Source organism: Balaenoptera borealis (genome assembly GCF_965194805.1).
Source record: "Balaenoptera borealis genome assembly, chromosome: 15".
NCBI lineage: Eukaryota > Metazoa > Chordata > Mammalia > Artiodactyla > Balaenopteridae > Balaenoptera > Balaenoptera borealis.
Genome location: NC_138871.1, coordinates 14173180 through 14192232, shown reverse-complemented (window position 1 = coordinate 14192232; position 19053 = coordinate 14173180). Strand labels below are relative to the sequence as shown.

At 56.3% G+C, this 19053-nt stretch overlaps 1 protein-coding gene across 3 annotated transcripts in view; it reads right to left on the bottom strand.

Annotated features, from left to right (window-relative positions):
* POLR1A (RNA polymerase I subunit A) overlaps nucleotides 1–19053 on the bottom strand; it is a 77118-nt gene that overhangs the window by 2758 nt on the left and 55307 nt on the right. For all 3 annotated transcript variants that reach the window (XM_082357654.1, XM_082357653.1, XM_082357655.1), the window contains exons 20-31: nucleotides 18220–18372; nucleotides 16834–16916; nucleotides 14852–15017; nucleotides 13789–14010; nucleotides 12658–12872; nucleotides 10535–10702; nucleotides 9455–9590; nucleotides 8789–8946; nucleotides 3928–4054; nucleotides 2494–2604; nucleotides 1609–1908; nucleotides 657–857 (exon numbers count right to left, since the gene is read on the bottom strand). In XM_082357654.1, the coding sequence (XP_082213780.1) occupies nucleotides 657–857; nucleotides 1609–1908; nucleotides 2494–2604; nucleotides 3928–4054; nucleotides 8789–8946; nucleotides 9455–9590; nucleotides 10535–10702; nucleotides 12658–12872; nucleotides 13789–14010; nucleotides 14852–15017; nucleotides 16834–16916; nucleotides 18220–18372 (2040 nt within the window). The remainder of the gene's footprint in view (nucleotides 1–656; nucleotides 858–1608; nucleotides 1909–2493; nucleotides 2605–3927; nucleotides 4055–8788; nucleotides 8947–9454; nucleotides 9591–10534; nucleotides 10703–12657; nucleotides 12873–13788; nucleotides 14011–14851; nucleotides 15018–16833; nucleotides 16917–18219; nucleotides 18373–19053) is intronic.

The window sequence follows — 19053 nt, the reverse complement described above, 5'->3', positions numbered from 1 at the left end:
AGAGGCTCCGGGGCACAAGGGGGCCTTTGTGGGGCAGTGCTGTGCTGGGGGGCAGTGGGGGGGGGGCATGTGAGGCCGGAGAGCCTCGCCAGCTTGGTGCGCGCGGACTAGGGAAGAGTGAGCTGGTCCCGGCAACTCAGAATTCTGTGGGGAAAACTCGCGCCCACGGGTCGAGAGCACCTCGGAAGGTTCTGGGAGGCTCAGTGAAGCGGGGGGGAAGCAGGAGAGAGCCCAGAGGAGAGGTGGGTGAGCTGGTGGAGCAGGCGGAACAGGGCGCGCAGGCCTCTGCCGGGCGTGGGGGGCGGGGCGGGGCCCCCTCTGCACCCAGGGCCTCCTTCACCCGGTGAAGTGAGCAGCCCCCAGGCCAGCGACTCAGAAAACTACTTCTTACAAGTCTACGTCGGGAAGGTTTTAATTTCAAGGAGAAGAAACTGTACTCAAAGTAATTTGGGAAACTCTGGGTTCCGTAAAATTAAGCAGGTTCTGTACTGCAAGCTTTACCAGGCTCACGTGCATCGGGGATCCCTGAGAGGTGGGCCGGGGGATGCAGACTCGGTTTGGGGACCCTGGGCTAGGAGCACGAATGGCCCAGGAGGGAGCCTGAGCCGGCGTGAGGACCCGGAGGGGCCAGCAGACGACCCGGAGGGGCCACGCACCTCGGCGTACTTGAACAGCTCCGGGAGGTTGATGCCTTCTGTGTTTAAGACGAGCTCCTTCTCGCTCTTACTGTTGGTGGTTTCGTTCAGGAGGCACCTCGTGATGCCCTTGGTCGCGTAGACGACGGCGCCTTGGGCCAGGGACACTACCAGGGAGCTCATGTCAAAGTTGACCTTGATGAGAGGGAGTTTCACCATCACCTGCAAGAGGAGGGAGAGCTGGGGCGGGGGAGAGGGCCGCCCCAGACCCACCGCCCGAGCTCCCCGGGAGACGCCTCTGAAGCCCCACTAGGGAACACCGCGGCCCTGCTGGGGCGAGCGGGTGGCGGGCCGGGCCTGTGAACGCTGCGTGCCTTCGTGGCCACACAGCAGCCACTTCCAGTCACACAGGCTGAGGTGAAAACAGCAGAGCAACGTTTTCACGGATGTCGGTGAGAACGGTGAAAATCACACCCACGCACATCACCCTTGATATCCTTTCAATTACCACAAAGCATAACACGTGTCCTTTCATGTGTGTAATCCCGGTCAAGGCTTCGTACCCACACTACCATTTGGGAACCAATGAACCGGATCAAAGGAAAGGACTGAAAAGCCAGTCTGTGTGTAGACGTCCACGCATCCAAGCCACCGGGCCTCTCAGGGAACACTGCAATGCTGAAGTTGGGGACCAGGAACAAAGACGGTGTGAGGAGTGAAGTGTCTCTGCTGGTCTCTATGGCAACTGATACACGTTAACGCACGTGTTGTACCGAGCCCTGAAGTACAACGTGAAAGCACCCGTAGGGTCTGGTGGCTCAGATCCCCGCGCAGCGAGAGGACTGGCCCACGAGGGTGTGAAAGTCGAATGTGCGAGGCCATGACCGGGGGCAGCAGGTGCGCATCTGCCACCAGCCTCTTTAAGGGACCTGGGGTTGAGACGACAGCAGCCGGCGGCCGCCCCGGCACTGACCTGGCACCACAGGCCGCCCTGGGTGTCGTACTGGTAGTCCTCTATGAACGGGTGGCACTCGCGCACCGCCCGCACCCGGCGCTCCACCGCCTCGGCGCCCTGGGGCTCCCGGCTGCGGGTGGGCTTCCACGGCTGCGTCAGGGGGGCGGCGGGGAGCGAGTCCTCCTCGGGGCCTGAGCCCCCCTCCTCCTCCTGCGCCGGGGCCTGGGGAACGCCTTCCCCGAGGACGGTCCCTTCCTCCTGCAGGTCGTCATCGTCCTTGTCCTTCTCCTCCTCCTCCTCCTCACTCTCGTAATCGACCTGGAGGGGGGCGGAGCGCAGGCCATGTCACTCGGGCCCCACCAGCCGTTTGGACCTGGCCTGCACAACAGGCACCCCTGCAGAGGCCTCAGCCGCTGGCTGACCCCGGCCCCGCCTGCTCCGTCGGCCCGGCCGCCGTCCTCGCCTCTTCCCCTGGGGATGCCAGCCCCTCAGTCCCAGGGCCCCCTCCTCTGAGCTGAACCCCGCCCCCCCGCCTCTAGCTCTCTCACCCGTGAACCCGCTCAGCCCTGCCTCACCGCCCTCTGTCCTGGCAGCAATCGTGGCAGTGGAGGACCAGTAACGGGGAGGAGAAGGAGGTATTTTCATGGCAAAGACAGGAGGCGGCCTGACTTCCTCTCCCTGCCCAAGGCCTCTGGGTCCTCGGATCTGATTCAGACGCAGGGACAGCCAGCCCTGGCCCACTCGCCACCCCATGAACAGCGCCTTGTCAATCGAGTGGTGCGCTGGGCAGACTGCCTTGCTTCAAGGCCCCTGATGGTTCCAGCACGACACAGAGGTGTGGCCTTATGCACCAGGGGGTGAGCCCTCATGGGTGACGAAAGTGTCACCTCAGAGTCCCCTCACCTCCTCCTCTTGCTTCTCCTTGCGTTTGGCGTCCGAGGCATCAGCGTCTCCCTCCTCAGCTTCGGCGTCCACAATGTGCCCCTCCTCTTCCTCATCGCCGTCCTGCTCTCCCTGGGGTTTGGGGACAAGAAAGAGAAAGATGAGCTCTAATACCCAGTGCTTGGTGACTCCATCTCTCCACCCCCCACACTCGCCCATCCACCTGCCTTTCTCCTTACTCACCCAGCCACCCACCTGCCCACCCACCCATCCACTCATCGTTCAGCCACCTATCACCTTCCCAACTGTCCATCGACCTACCTTCCACCCCCCTCCCCACCCCTGGATTCCACGCTTCCTTCTCTGCAGCCTAACTCTTTACACGTACCACCCGCAAAACCTTGCATTTTAAAAAAAAAAAAAAGAAAGAAAGTGCCAAGGCTTTTCAAGTCATTAAAAGAAAATGGTGCTAGTGTCATTCCAAGTATTTTTGTTATGGGTGGAGATGAAGAGAAAGAGTTGTCTTGGTATTTTAAAAACCAAATATTTATACCTTTCTCCTGGCCTTGGCTCTTAGTTCCTTATAGTCTCCTTCTGGGTGATTTGAGAATTAAGGCTGGGCAGCCTTTCAAAGACATCCTGTGCCCATTTGTGCTTGAGTTAGCCAACTGGTAGACCCCGGGGCAGGAGACCTGGCACTCTCTCTGTCTAGGTAGGCCAGGCCCTCATCTTAGGGATGAGGAGACAGGCCCAGAGAGAGGAGGTGACATAGCTGAGGTCACCGAGCCGGGAAGGGACAGGACCAGTCTTCGTTGTGGCCCTGTCCAAGCACAGCACAGCCCTACCAACTGCCGGCTCAGATGACACCCAGGGACCTGCCCCACACTGCTCCTGGGCCTCTTGGCAGATGAGGTACCATCATTCCTGGACTGTTTTGCCTCCAATGGTTTTTCCCTGGCTCTATCCTTTTTCGGCACTGTAGCCCAACTTCCCTGCTTCAAAATGCCTCTCTGGTCCTTTCCTAGTACTCTGTGGGCCTCAATTCATCTGGCCTAGGGAAGTCAAAGGCAGACTGAACAAAACCAGAAAAAGAACTTCCAAGACCTCGGTGGGTACCATTACTTTGAGTCTAACCTCAGGATAAAAAAAATCACTGACAGAGGGGTCCCTGAGAGCAGAGAGATGGATGACCTGGGGCCCTCACCCAGGGCCAGGCAGACTATGCTGCCCGATATGGCCTGCCACACTCAAGAAGAAAATGTTGCTTTTCGGCTCTCTCAGAACAGTGGATAAACGCTAAGGTAAGCGGAGAGATGGGCCAACAGCAGGAAGGGGCTCGAGGAGCACCGAGAATAGTCACAGAGCCGTCCTAGGAGAACTGACTCAGTGAGCCGCCACCCGATGTGCTTCCCAGCCCTGGACCCTCCCCAAGGGGCCCTCAGGGGACTCGCTCACCCGACTCCTCTCCAACTCGCCTGCGTTGTCTAGATCCCGCTGGGTAGCTCTCCGCGTGTTTACGCTTCTGAAAGCTGACGCTTTACTATTCTTCTTTCTGATGGATTCCATCAGAATTTTAAAGAATCTGAAACGAGAAGAAAGCCACGCAGCCCCGTTCAGTACCAGCACCTCCATTCTCCCCTCCCTGTGGGGACAGGACACTGTAAGGATCTCACACCACCGAAGGTGATGTCGGGGATTTCTACAGGAGACGGAGACCCTGCCTCTCCCTTCAGCTCACTTTTCCCCCTCCTGCTGTTTCTGGGTGGTATATGGCGCATCAGAAGGAACACTGCTCCACACCCAATAGGCCCGGACTGAACACGTGCCCCGCCACTCCCAGGGTGCGTGGCCTCGATCACCACAGATGGTCTCCTGAGCTTTACCTCTGTCTTCCGGAAAACGCGGGTATTAATAGACACCATGCAGTCTTGCTTTAGGGATTAGAAACAACACCACATCCGATACCTGTCATGGGGCCTGGCAGGCTGGCTGCTCAGAAAGTGACAGTTTTTGGTGCTGTGTGGCGGCCGTCTAACTCGGGTGGCAGGGCCTGCAGCGGGAGAGGGGAGGCCAGGCCGGGACGAGGGCCGCCCCCAGCCCGCCGCCTACCGCATCTCCAGGAAGTGGCACTGCTCAGGGCTGGCAACTCCTGTCTCCTCGGTGTGGGACCCCCGACAATTTGATGAGAGAAATAAGATGTGGAAGAGCTTATCGGGATCTCCAAGGCGGTGACAACTTACTTTGTGGCAGTAAATCATGTCGACAGGTTAGAACGAAAGCAATTTAAAAGGACCAACTTGAGGCAGAGCCCAGAGGACCTTTCCTGGCCCCTGGGCCCTTCCTCCTGAGTTATCTATTTAATGCTTCCTCTGGGCCTCACCCTGTCTCCCGCCCCCTGCTCCTTTCTTCATATAACCTCTTGCCTGTCTTCTGCATCAGGCCATAGCAGCACACCAGACAGCCTTCTTTTAATTATATAAAGTATCAGTTCCTCATCTGCCCAGCCAGCCATCCTGTGTTCTCCGAGTGCCTATGACGGGCCCACCATGTGCCAGCCCTGAGGGCAAAGCAAGGCTGAAAAGACAGGCACTTAAGAGCTTTAACTGGAGAAACAGGCAGGTCAGATGTTTACTATTTTGTTCATTAAAAACAAAAGACTGCTACTCTCCCTCCCTACCATTTTTTTTTTTCCCCAACTTTTTAAAGTTGTACAGGGTTTTGGCTGAGTTTCTGCCCTTGGCAGAAAAAAGCCTCCTCACCACCGATCCAAGGAAGAGCCTGGTCACCAGGTGCTGTGGACAGGGACCAGAGGGCCAGACAGGGGGGGAAGCCTGGCTTGACTTTAGAAAGACACAGTCCACCCGGGAGGAGGGGGCGGAAGAGATGTTTCCGAAAGGCCAGGCTCTGGTTCAAGTCTCTGTTCTGCCAGAGTCTGGAGACAGAGACAGACGAGGGCCTTGACCCCGTCTGTAAGTCTTGGGACCGCCCCTGCCCCATGCCTGAGCCTGAGGCGCAGCCTGCAGGACGTGAAATAGCACGGACGGGGTGTGAAGCTGGGCCGCCCCGCACACACAAGCTGCTTGTCGCCTCCCTCTGCTGTGGGGCTGCCGCCCTGGCCTGTCCCTTCAGGTGACATCACCCCTCTGAGGCTCCCCCGCCAGCACTTCAATCCCCGCAACTGGCCTCAACCCGTCACCCACCTGCTCTCACCCCCTGCACGTGCATCACTGGGCTTCTGTTCGGGCCATGTGCACCACCATCAATTTCCCCAGCCTCCCACTGACCTGTTGGAGCCGCGCCCACGCCCACGGTGGGGTCTAAGCGCAGATGGAACCCCCCCAAGAGACCTTCCCTAATCCCCCCGGTGCAAATCCTTTCTACCCTGCCTGCCTCTTCTGGTGAACAGGACCAGTGCAGAACGTGACAGGAGGTGAGAAAGGAGAATAACACCCTGAACGGTAAGTGGCAGGCATGTCACCTGTGTGCCAGAAGTTCTCCCGGGGGTACAAAGAGTCTGCCCTTCTGTGATTTTGCCCAGAGCCAGGAAACCGGAGGCCCACAGTGACTGCTCTGTGAAGGTCGTGCTGTTTGTCAGAATGTGGCAACTGAGGGGGAACTGGAGGGGGGCAGCTGCAGAGAAACCTCCGTCCCACATAAATAATTACCAACAGGGAACATGACCCTCGGCTGTTTCCGAAAGTGCCTGCCAACAGCTCCACCACCTGCTGTTTGCAGAGTCAGACTCACAGAAGCTCTCGCTGCAGACTGCCGACTCAGTGGTACACGGCTGGGGACCGGAGGCCGGAACTCACACCCCTGCCTCCTAGCTCAGTACTCCTGCCACCTCACCACCCCGGCCCACCTTCCAGATCATTTACACACATATCCAAAGGGATGGGCACCAGGACAGATATTTAGGGGAGCTTCACGGCTTATACACCTCCATCTAGGGAAGTGCCTCTGTGTCTCTGTTTTTTTTTTCTCCAATCTGTGTCAAAAGAGTCTCAAGATCCCACAGCTGGGAAAGAAGAAGGGAAGAAAGGGAGGGAAAAGGGGAAGAGAGAGAAAAGGGGAAGAGAGAGAAAAGGGGGTGGAGATGAGAGAGGAGAGAGGGGGAAAAGGAAGGGAGAAAGGAAAAAGAAAACGCTCCCGGTGGGGGGGTCCCCTCTTCTGAAGGCACACACCCATCCCCGTGCAGTCTCCAGGGGGCCTGCGTGAGGCTGCTTCGCTGCCCAGGCCTGGCAAAGGCAGCCCAACCACAACCCCTTCCACGAGCTGCTCCCTCTCTGGCCCCCCTGCCCAAGTTACAGGGCAGCTCCACCAAGCGCGACTGCACATGGCTTTGTTCATCACAGCTTTTCTAGTGCACAAGCCAAATACAAAGAAGGAGTTGACTAAGTCTTTCACCACCGGGAAAAAGCCAGGGCTCTTCCTTACCAAGAAGAAATTTTTAAAAAGTGATGAATTCTCAATTCCCCAAGGCAATGTAAAGAGGAAGAACTCTGAGCACAGCCTGGGGCACGCCTCATGCGACCCACCTGCTTGGCAGGCCCACACCTGAGATGCATAGAAATGGGGCAGATCGCCAACCCCGCCTGCTCTCGGTAATTCTCAGGAGGCCACGTGATCCGAATTCCTATTTCTCAGAAAAGGGCCGCCTGGCCAGCACAAACAGCGGCACGCTTGGGAGTGACGTTCCTCCCGGTTAATTAATGAGCCGGCAGCTGGGGCACAGACAGGTCTCCTGCGACGTGACCCAGCACCCCGACAGCACTGGGCCTGCCTGATAAAACGAGCCTCCTCCACCCGGGCGAAGAGCGACATAGGTGCTTCCGAGGCCCAGCAAGCTCCCCCGTCCAAAGGGCTGAGTTCACGTCCAAGCTCATCTACCACAGCACCCGCCATCCTACGTGCCACCTGCTCAGGGGGCCAGGCTGCAGCCAGTCCCCATCTTCAGGTGACGGCAGGACAGTCACTTCCTCCCAGCCACACTGCCCTGGGGCCCAGCCTGTCAGTGGGCATCACTCAGTAAATATTTGTGGGATGACTGAGTGCGCGGACGTCCTGCCTCGACTCTGCCATCACTTCGCTACTTCCAAGCAGCTCTGGAAGACCTGAGGGCTGTTCTAGACTGAAGACGGTGGTTGGTGGTCCGTGGCCAAATCCTGCTGACATATGGGATCTATTTCAGCCTCACCAGGCTTTTTTTTTTTTTTTTTTTAATTAATTAATTTAGTTAGTTAGTTAGTTTTTTGGCTGTGCTGCCTCGCAGTTAGTTATTTAGTTAGTATTTTGGCTGTGCTGCGTGGCATGTGGGATCTTAGTTCCCTGACCAGGGATCGAACCTGTGCCCCCTGCATTGGAAGCGGAGAGTCTTAACCACTGGACCACCAGGAAGTCCCCTCACCAGGCTTTTAAAAAGATATGAATTAGTTGCCAATGCTTACAAATTAGAGGAGATTTATCTATAAAAAGTAAAAGCAAGCAAACAGCCAAAGAAAGAAAAAAGAGAGGCGGTTTTCTTCTTCTTATTTATCTGAATCAGAAGGTCTGGCCACCCTGGCCCACACCCCTGCCCGCTTGAGGCCGGTGGCGTGCTCTCCAGCCGGACGGGGGCCCCCAACCTGCCTCACCGGCCTTCTCACCTGCCGGCCCCGCAGCCATCTGAGTCTGCGCACCACGATCCAGGGTCACGTGGCCGGTCAGAAGTGCTTCGCTGGCTCTTCCTGGCTTCCCCAGCCCCAATATGACCACCCTCCTACACCTGTGCGCTCAGCACTGTGGGCCGTGCTTTCCAATGTCCAACAGTGACTTGAACTGGAGAGAAAATGGATGTTCCTTCTCCCCACCAGAAGGGAACCCGAATTTCTCTAAGCAGCTGAAGGTAACCCCAGTTATAGACCTGTGTTTAAGAGCAGCATGCTGGCAGTACACTGCTCCTTCCTCGCAGAATATAAACGAACCAGGAACCACATCATGACAGAAATTAACACCACGTGCTGGTCTGACGTCACAGCAGCACCACTGCGACGGAGCACTGTTCTCTTTATGGTACATGAACTCCTCCACCTCAAAGCCTACAAACCCGAGTACACGAGACTCATGGGCCAGGGAGAAGAATAGGGGGCAGAGATGGGAATGTAGTTAATGCAGTCATACCCACAAGCCAGATTAGGCTGCAGGACCTGTTCTTTTTCTAAACACCTCCTTTGAAGGAATCATTTGGGCAAAAGCACCCAGTCTCTGGGAGTCCTGTGGCCAGAAGCCCTCAAGGTCCATGACAAAGTCAAGCAATAAGCATGGCCTGAGTCCTGACCTTGTTTCCATGAAATGCAGGATGTCCTCGGGTCTCAGGCACTTTTCCTGCTGGTAGTACGCGTGTGGCAGGAACTGAAACCGCAGCTGGTACACCCGGAACTTGTTCTGTCTCTCCCCCATAGAGAAGGACTCCTGGACGTCAATTTTCTCCAACACCTAGAACCAGATTGACAGACAGAAACTAATTTTGCCCAAAGCCTGGGACTGAGCATTACAAGTGGGTTATGGGAAAACTGAGAGTTTGCAGGGACAGGGGCTGGGACCACAGGCCAAAATCCCAAAGAAACTCCAACAAGCTCTGCTGCTGTAGATCCCTGGAGGGGTGGGGAGAGAGACCCCCCCACCCTGTAGGCACACCTCCAGAGAACGGCCTGAGGCTGTAGGGCGCAGGCTCCAGCGGGGCTGGTAAGCTGACCCAGAAAGTGCCCTTATTCTTAAGGCACGTTAGAATGCTGCAGACCAGTGATTACCTTTAAAGCTTCCTGATCCATCCCTGCTTAGCAGCTGCAGAGAAAGCCTCCCTCTCACTGGGTGGAGTTGAGCAGGGTCTGAACAGCTGGCAAAGGCTGTTCTGCCCGGATGGGAGGACAGGTGGGAGGATGGGTGGGAGGATGCAGGAAAACGCCTGCAGCCAGCCTGCACTGGGTCCCAGGGAGACAATTACCTCCCCGAGGCACACCCTGGTGAGCTGCTTCTTCAGGCTTTTCACTTTCTTCAGCGCTTTCTTGGTGCTGAATACAGGCACGCGCATCATGGGCGTCTTGATGTTGGCGCTGGCCACCATGAGAATCTCCCTCAGCCTGTCACAGAACAAGGGCGCATCTGATCGTTAAGAGGCACCCGGATTCTGTATTGTTGCGAGGCCTTTCTCATAAAGATGTCACAGTTCTTTCAGGATCTGCCAGAGACCACAGGATCTCGTGGGGGAGATATGCTGATCAGGGAGTCCCAGCTCTGGCCCTGCGTGTGACAGCAAGGGACTCTTCTGTCAGCTTCCTCCACCGGAGCACGAGCTCCTCAAGGACAGGGCTGTGTCTTCTTCCTGTTTCCTACCACCTGTGCCTCGCATTACAGCATGGGTGCTTACTGAACCAATGAGAGATGCAGGGAAGGGAAGCAGCGTCTGCAGCGCTCCCACTGGGCACAGGGACCACGGCTAGACCTCGGCCATGGCTCAGTCAGCCTGCAGGGCCCGACTGCACGGTGCTCCCCGCCCTCCTCCCTCCCACAGGAAGCTGAGGTGCCTGAGTCACTCTGCTAAAAAGTAGCCGGGCCAGGCAGGTGAGCCTGATCTCTGTTCTTTCCCCTCGCCCAGCGGCCATCGTCCTGCAAGGTGCATACTTTTACCTGAAGGGCCAGGGCCCCTTTGGGTCATGTTCTAGGTAAGTGGTGCCCCCGAAGTTGGGCGACCAGACGGCCTGACCGCAGGAGTATGTAGTTTCACAAGCATCCCGGGTAACTTGGATACAGGAGTTGGTGGAGAGATAAATGGAGATGCTAATGCTAAGAGGCCTGGGCATGGATCCAACCACAGAAGCCACTGGGCTCTGGAAACTCCAACCCTGACCCCTGCTTTGATGAGACCCTGCCCCTCCCCCACCCCCTCTCACACACCCACACACACACACTCTCTCTCTCTCTCTCTCTCTCTCTCTCTCTCTCTCTCTCTCTCTCTAATGAAATGACTTCCTCCCCAGGAGTGGGCTAGGACAGACCCCGCCCCTGCACCCTCGCAGTGCCCCACCTGGGAATGCCCAGGGTGACATTCATCTCGCCTCTGCCGGCAAAGTGGAAGGTGTTCAGGGTCATCTGTGTGGAGGGCTCCCCGATGCTCTGTGCGGCCAGCAGGCCCACGGCCTCTCCCGGGTCACACAGCGAGCGCTGCCACTTCAGCTGCAGAAGAGTCCTCAACCTGGAGATGGGGCAGGGGACAGCAGGAGTCGGGGGCACAGACACTACCTGCCCGTCAGGAGCTGTCGATGTCACCCGCAAGCAGGGTACATGGACCTGTTACCTCTCCCTCTTTCTGGGCTTGTTTTTTCCTAAGCAAATGGTCCTTCTAAGCCTTAAATTCCGGCCAGTGACCCTGAAATGTCCTAAATGACACAGCACAGAGCCCAGCTGGGTAGCTGAAGCTCTAGACGTCCATGCTCGGACTGTTCACGTTCACCCTGAGAACGTCATGGAACTAGTGAGTTCACTATTCACGTTTCCCTTTGTTAATTCTTTTTTGCCCACTAGTTGTGACAGCTTGGAGAGGGCTTAAACCTCCCTCTGTACAAACTAGGAAGAGGTTCACTGAGCAATTATGGGGATATGGGGGGGAGGCGGGAAGGGGTGCTTACTGTCTTAATTAGTGCAAATGGCTACAGGCCACATTGGAAATGTGCACACTCTACAATTTCATAATTTACTAACCCTTCTTCCTATGAATGCCGGCCCTTTTAGAACAGCCAAGGAACACTGTATTACCCCGGAACATAGGACAAGGAAGCGGCTCAACAAACAGAGACTAAACGGGACATTACCTTTGAACACAGAGGAAGGTAATAAAACTACGTTTCTATGCAAGTTCTTTTCAAAAGTCAGACTTTTTGCGAACCTGATGTGTCTTCTCTCCCTATTACTTCAAACCAGTGAGGTTTGAGTGCCTACCAGTATTCCCGACAGGAAAAACCTTCAAATACTTCCAGAACTTTGGAGTTGCACCCAGAGCTTGCTGCTTGTTAACAGGTCCCCTGTGAGAGCCACTGAAGCATATGCTGCCTCCCTATCTCAGCCCTCTGAACCCAAGAGATGCTCCCCAGGGCCAAGCTCGCCCCACTCCGGATGCAGCACAGCTGGAGGGAGGACCCACATGGTCCTTCTGAAGGTAAAGGGCAGCATCCTGAGCTGTAGGGAGGCAGGTGAGGGGGGCTGGGGAGCAGGGTCTTGCTCTTTTAGGGAAAGCCCGGCTGGTAGCTAAATCACAACCCGGCATGCTTTACTCCATCTTCGAATCTCTGAGGCCTGGCTGGAGAAAGTACTTCAAAGGATAAAAAGTAAGAGCCCTGTCTCTGCCCTCCAGGTCCTCCACCCAAGTGTTCTTCTTTGCTCATCCCCCTGCTGCCGTCCTAATCCCTGGACCCTCAGCCTCTCCGTGCACCTGGCTGGGTTCCACCGGGTGCAGCACAAGCAGCCAGGCTACAGCGGATGATCTCAGGCTTCCGGCTCTGCAGGCCAGGCTTAGTGAGCGGAGTGGGAAGGATCCCTGGACAACTGGTCTGAGACCGACGCCCCAGCAGGCATTCCCTGGGGGCAGTTTTGATGTTTTAACTCACTGTGGCTCAGTGCTGGTCCATGCCTGGCTTCCCACTTGCCTAGGCCACGAGATTTCTTTTTCCTGTCTTATTTCTTTGTGAATAAGTCTAAGCTCAGGATTCCATGGGGTCCTTCTTCCTAGAGGCTTTGAAACGCAAAACTCAAAGGATCGCTGGACTATTCAGACCAAACTCCTTAGGAAAGGCCGAGCTGTGGTGTCACGGGGGAGAGAATGGTCTGTCCCGGGTCACAGGGTTGGCAGCTGCTGACCAGATTCCCTGATTCTCACAAAACCGTGCCCACCACACCACACTCAAGAGAGGGGCCACCTGTGCAGGGCTCTGTCCCCGCAGAGCGCTCTTCTGTCGTGGCCCAGGTGGGGGGTGCACTCCTGCCTACCTGCTCTCATCCGTCCCACAGGCCTCAGGGCCTGCAAGGTGCCCTCTGTTTCACTTCCCTCCTTCTTGCTGGAGTCTTGAACCCAGGAGGCTGCCAGAGTGGGCAGGGAAGGGCCTGAGAAGCAGATTCTCCCTCTGCGTGTGCTGTGCAATAAATCAATGTCATTACCTGTCCAGAGAGAGCTCCGATTTCTCGTAACTCTTCTCTGCTTGAGCTGCCCACTCGTGACTGTAGCCATCCACCTTCTTTTCAAACGTTTCTGACACTGATGCAAGGTAGATGTCTGGGCGCCAGACAGACAGACTGGGGTCAGGACAAGGAGCCGCCTTCTTCTGGTATTTCCTCCGGCTTTGCTCGTCTAACTCAGCCCACATCCTCAACATCTGAAAGGAAGGATGGGCCTCAGCTACGCTGGAGGACACCAGGAATAGGCTTCTCTTCCTGGGAGGTCCAGTAGGATAAGGAGGATCAAAGGCACTGGCTTCAAATGAGAATAGGGGAAAGAGACAGAAACCTGACGGCAATGAGAAAGCCATCTCGACATCTGAAACACGGAGAAACCGAACCCATCCCAGGGCGCACTGCGTGACCATGACTCTACAAGCGATTCGTCCTGGCCCTTCAAGCACAGGCAGGGTGACCACGTAAGTTACTGTCCAAACTGAGTGTCTTCTAGCGTAAAATGGGGCACTATTAATAATAATACTGGGATGAGAGGCAAAGCCAGGGCTGTCTCAGGTCAACAAGGACACAGTCACCACAAGCCAGGTGACTGTGCCGGATCCCTGTTTGTCCCCCACCCAGGCTTTCACACGCTCGATGCCCCAAAGCTGTCCCACAGCAACTGCTTCAAAGCGCTCCCCTGCCTCCTGGCTCCCAGCTGTGCTTGGCTGATGGGAGGTCCCAGAAGCAGAAGGGCATGTGGGAGGAGAGTGAGGCTGGGCATTCATCCCCCGCCCTCTCTAACGGACCTCGGAGCCCAGAACTCTTTGCTGAGGGCTCCTGTCAGCTGGCCTCTGCCCACGGCCACCCTCTCCACTCCTGGTGACTGTTCATGCCTGTGGGGGGCGGGTGGAAACCCAACTTACCAGCCCTAGTTCGTTTCCTGGAACCCTGTCCACACCTCTGTAAAGATTCCCTTCCTTAAATCCCTATTTGAGCGCCATGTTTCCTGACCAGCACCGAATGAAGCCAGATTTCATGACTGCACCTTCCACCGGGAAAACAACTCCTCATCCCCTCAACCCCTGACTGATCGCTCACCCCCACCCCACCCCCCCGCCCCAACCCCAGCACTACCTGGTGAGTCTCAGGGCTGCGGCCGTTCTGGTTTGTGCCCTCGAGGTTCAAGGCTTTCACAGCTGCTTGAATTTTCTGGGAATAATTCAAGAAGGCGCCTTTTCTCAGCAGGGTGTTGGAATGCTTGCTTTGCCATTTTTTGATGGCTTTGAAGTGGCGGAGAGCTTTCTGGGGATCTGCTCTGGATAAAACTTCATGGAGGTGCTTCGACTTCATTATCACCTAAACAAACAGACCACACAGACAAAACCGAAGAGATGAGGGCGTAACACAAGGGCCATGTCACACAACTTCACAGGACGGAGGTGGCCCGTGTGGAGCCCTCACGATGCCCCTGGGGGGTCTGAGCACCCACTGCTAACCAGGGCCCTCACTCTGTGCCAGTCAGACTTGGCAGCTGGCGGTCTCAGGAGCTGAGGTCACGAGAGAGAGACCGTGACACTCAGAGTCCCTCCCGAACATGGCGCCAGGATGGAAAGGAGCCAACCCCAGAGCACAACCTTCAATTCGACCACCTGCTTCATGACCTTGGACAGGCCATGTCAGTGTCAGTTTCCCAATCTGCAAAACAGGGTGACTGCTGAGCCAACGGTGACGATCGCTCTCGGGGCAGTAAGGTGTGGTATGAAAATCGCGGGCTTGTGTGTCAGAGGGCCTGGGTGCAGACACAAGCCCTGCTACTCACCAGCTCGTCACTTAAACCCTGACACTCAGCTGCCTTGGCTGTAAAATGGGCAGAGGGCCACCTGCGTCCCCAGGCTGCAGGGAGGAGGAAGGGAGACAGCAGCCATGGTGCGCTCTAGTTTAGGGCCCAGCACAAGGCAAATGCCCCACACGGTGCAGTTTTTCTAGACGTATGCGTGCCTCTCTGCCATCTCACGGGATGAAGCACACAGAGGGAGGGGCTCTGACATTGTCAGGCGTTCCAAGGCATCGCCTGGTGCTTTTGCACTCTTCCCACTCTAGTTTTCAGCGGCCACTCTGAGTGGGAAGGCTCAGGGCGGGAGGCCCACCGCACGGCCCCCGCCCCACGACCCACAGGCGCCGGGGGCCGGCACACTACCTCATAGTTGCTAGTGAGGAAGGGGAACTGCTTGGGCTGCAGGAACTGTGTCTTGGGGATGTCCAGGCCGTCCTCCCCGTACAGGAACTGCACCACGCTGCCGTCGCTGTCGCGGACCGTCAGGTCGTACTGGACGACCAGCCCCTCCAGGTGCTTGATGATGCACCTGTACAGAGACCACTGGCTCAGCGCCCACAGCGCTCGCCACCTCCCAGGGCAGCCTCTGATGGAGCGGATGGAGGGCAGAAAAGGGGACTGCTGTTCTGCAGGCAGGCAAGCCCCCAGCACAGGCTGGCTCCCATGCCCAGGCTCTGAGCTACAGCACCTCGCGGCCAGGGTCTGCAGCCACGTGTCTGAGGAGGTTGGCTGCCCCGCTCGACCCTGGCTCCCATCTCCAGCCCCAGCTGCTGGGACCACTGCCTGCTCTGTCGCTCCCTGGCATGGCAGAGCTCCCCAGGGACCAGTGTCCTTAGACCCAGGAGGCAGGCAAAGCAGCGGGGCTGTCTCCCCATCCAATGCTTCTCTCACGCCATTAGTCCAGAGACTGTCAGGGACAAAGGGGACCTTAGGAACTACATGCTGATGTGACAGCCCTAACCCGGTGCCTTTTTCCCTCAGTGCTCCCAGCAGTCAGCTGCCTCCCTCAACCTGCCCCCTCTGCTGCCCTGGCGCTGGCCTTAGCTTACTTCTCTGGCCACCCTGCCTTGGTTTCTCCTCCTGCCACCTTCAGAGGGGGTTTCCCAGGAGCCACTGTTCCCCTGAGCTCCAAGGACAGAGCTCGGCACTATCTTCTTGGCACCCAGCCCAGGGCCTGGCAAGGCTGGAGCTGAGCACCCATGTCCCTTTGCTGAAGATGCTGACGTGCCACTCATCTCACAGGGCCGCAGCTCTCAGCACCAGCCACGGCCCCGGAGGCTGCATCTCCAGGCCTCTCCCGAGCTTCAGGCCCCCTCCCTGGAACGTGTCCCCTTGATTATCCTGCCGCTGCCCCCTCACGCCAGCCACACTTTCTCTCTCCCCTCTGCAGCGTCTTGCTTTCTGTCCACCGTGCCACTGTGCTGCCACTCAGGCCTGACGCCTCCTGCCTCTTGTGCATTTCAGCAGGTTGCCCCACGTCTTTGCCGCGTCGGCTTCTCCCTTTCCGTCGCCACCCACAAGAGGCAGCCTTCCATCCAGCCTGCAGCCCCTGCTGTCTGAAGGAAGGCACGCGCCCTTTCTGCCATGACCCTCCACGGGCAGAGGGGTCCTGCGGACCTTTGTGCCCTTTGCCCCAGCGGCTGCCGCTCTTCACTCCCGCCGGGATCCCTGACACCCTCCTCTTCCCTGCCCTGCATTCAGATGGCTCCACACAGATCCCCCACCCCCAGACTTACGTGATCACTCGTTTCCTAGCTTTTTCTACACTCCACAGGTATCCTTGAATGATTTAAGAGGATGGAGGTGGGGTGTAACCCCTGCTCACAGGTGGATCTGGCCCTATAATCCACGCCGGATGCAGGAACTCAGGGCGCCCCAGCCCAGACCTGCTTGTTTAATCTCCTCTCTGGGAGGAAAGGGAACACGTAGCTTCTCTGACTGACCTGTTTGGGCAGGTGGGAGGTTGAAGCTTAAAACTGAGACCGGCCCGGCTCCGAGTGCCAGACTCAGGGGGCCTGGAATCCTCTCTGCCCCAACCGCAGAGCCCTCCCGGGGGGGGGAACAACTCATCACCACCCAGGACCTTTCCCCCCAGGGAAAGGTGCACACGCCGACGCACGGGCCCTTCCTATAAACCTCTGAGCTCACACTTTACCAGTCCTCTAGGAGGGGAAGAATATCTGCTATTTTCTGTCTTGGGCCACCCATGGGCATTTTTTTCTAGCAGTTTTTTCATCCAAAGGGATCTTAAGTGAATTGTCAATGAAAATGTGAAAAAAATGACAGAGGTGAATGGACCTGCGACGCTGATGCCACCTAAAGGTGGCAGAGCAGGTGCTCTTTACCTTTGGAGGTAGCCGGAGCGGCTGGTCTTCACAGCGGTGTCCACCAGACCCTCTCGCCCGGCCATGCAGTGGAAGAAGAACTCCTGTGGGAGAAGCGGGGACCCAGGTCCCAGGGGTGGCAGTGAGGACAGTGTGCTTCCTAAAGGGTGGCTCAAGCCAGTGCCCCTGGCAGCTGTGACGTCTCCCACGGCCCCAGGGACTTCTGCCATCTCCTGGGGTTGCCTCTGTCTTATTCTGCCCGAGCGCAGAGGGACAAGTGGAACAGAAGTGCCAGCTCCCATTCCCAGGAGTCCGTCCTCAGTGCCATGTCCCACACCCCACACGCACCCCACTTTCCAAACAGAAATGGCACTGGTGCCTCATCATGTAGTAGTGTTTTCCAAAATTCCACGAGAAATGGGTTTATCACAGTAATCAGCAAACACGTACATACATACACACACGTGCTGATAAAGATAACATGACTCGAGCTAAAACTCTATGAAATGACCCCATCCCTCACTCTGATGCTTTCTTTACCACCCTACTCTGTTTCATTCTATGAAGTCAATCACTACCTATTACAATGATTTCATGATTCACTAAGGGGTCGCAACCAGAGTTCAGAACTCTCTGGTCTACGCCAGCTCTCCACCACCCTCTGCCAGAGGCCACGGATGACCACTGGAGGGTCCGCGTGGGACTGAGGGAGGAGCCCTGGGAGCAGCTGGTGGCCCTGACACGAAGGGTCGGTCCCGTTCACAACCTGGACTTAGTTGTCTGACCACAAGAGGCGTCCTTGCAGAGACGCACTAGACCAGGGAACAGGAGGTACTAACAGTCGAAAAGCCATTTCTGCCAAGTGTGGGGAGAAAACCTTTCTCTTAAGGGAGAGTTTTGTTGCTGACCGAGGAAAAACTAGACATTTGCTACAGCTGGTCGATTTTCCCAAGGTCAGGGAGGAGCCAGGGGAGGCTCTCTTAGGGAAGCTTTGTGAAGTAAATCTCTGTGATGCTCCTTTTGGCAACAGAGAGCACCCTGGTGAGGGGCCTCCCCGTTCCCAGCTGCCCTCAGACGCAGGGAAGAACCGGTTGACAAAGGGCACACAGCAGGAAGAGGCAGAGCTGGGAATGATCTTATTCATCTTCCCATTCATCGGCAATCCTTCCCGAGCACCCACGATGTGCCAGGCACCGTGCTGGGCTCTGGCATTATGATGGTAAACACGACATGGCTGCGTCCTTTTGGTCCTTGCAGGCCCCAGGGTCTAGTGGGTAAGCAGGGATAGCCTGGCACTTATTACTTGGCTGTCTTTGCTTAAAGCTGCTGGTGAAGGTCATAGGCTTCTCTTACTGTTGAGCCTAAGAGATGAGGAGAACAGCCCTAAGGAAGAACCAAAATACATACAGGAGGCTTGATGCCGGTGAGGAATCTGCCAGTGACGAAGCCGCCAGCCCTGGGGGTGAACTCATAAGGCTCGAAGCAGGGCAGTGACTTGCCAGATGCCATCAGCGGGGGTCTCCGACCTTCCAGTTCGATCTGGCCCAGCAGGCACGAGATCTGGGAGAAAGGAAACCCAAAGGCAACTGAAGACCCACAGGCTCGTTAAATGATGCTCTGTCCCAGCAGGGGATGGGGGGCCTGCTCTTCCAGAAAAACTGCATGGGATCCAAGTTCCTGAAGGCCAACCCAGATTGCTAAACGAGCCAAGAAAGCTGACCTTTCAGGAAGATAACTGTGTCTTCCTTTCCATGACGGCAATTTTCGCATTTGGACTCAGTTGAAATGGACGGTGTTTGTAAAAGTAGCCATGTTTCAGAAGCATCACATGTTATACTTGGACAGGACCCCCAGGTCCTAACAGGGAAACTGAGACTAGCAGAAAAAGTAGTTTACTGTGATCTTTAACATTCTCAGGTCAAAAGAGAATAAAACCACCTATTAATGTTCTTGGGGGGAAAAGAGCAGCGGGTCTGGATTTTACTTAGTCAAAAGGGCTTCCTGATGGCCTCCAGCCTTTTAAGCCCATTCCTATTGCTCTCTACTCACCAGAGAATGAGATGGTCCTTAAGACCCTCTCAAGGTCATCAAGATTTTTTTCAAAAGTTGCTAAAATTTGTGAAAATGCTGTGATAGCACTGCAGTAATTGGAGGAGATAACGAGCCAAAAATTAAAGGTTAAGAAACCTCTACGACAATCCCTATAATGTAATACTAAATGAAAAAAGCAGATCATGCAAA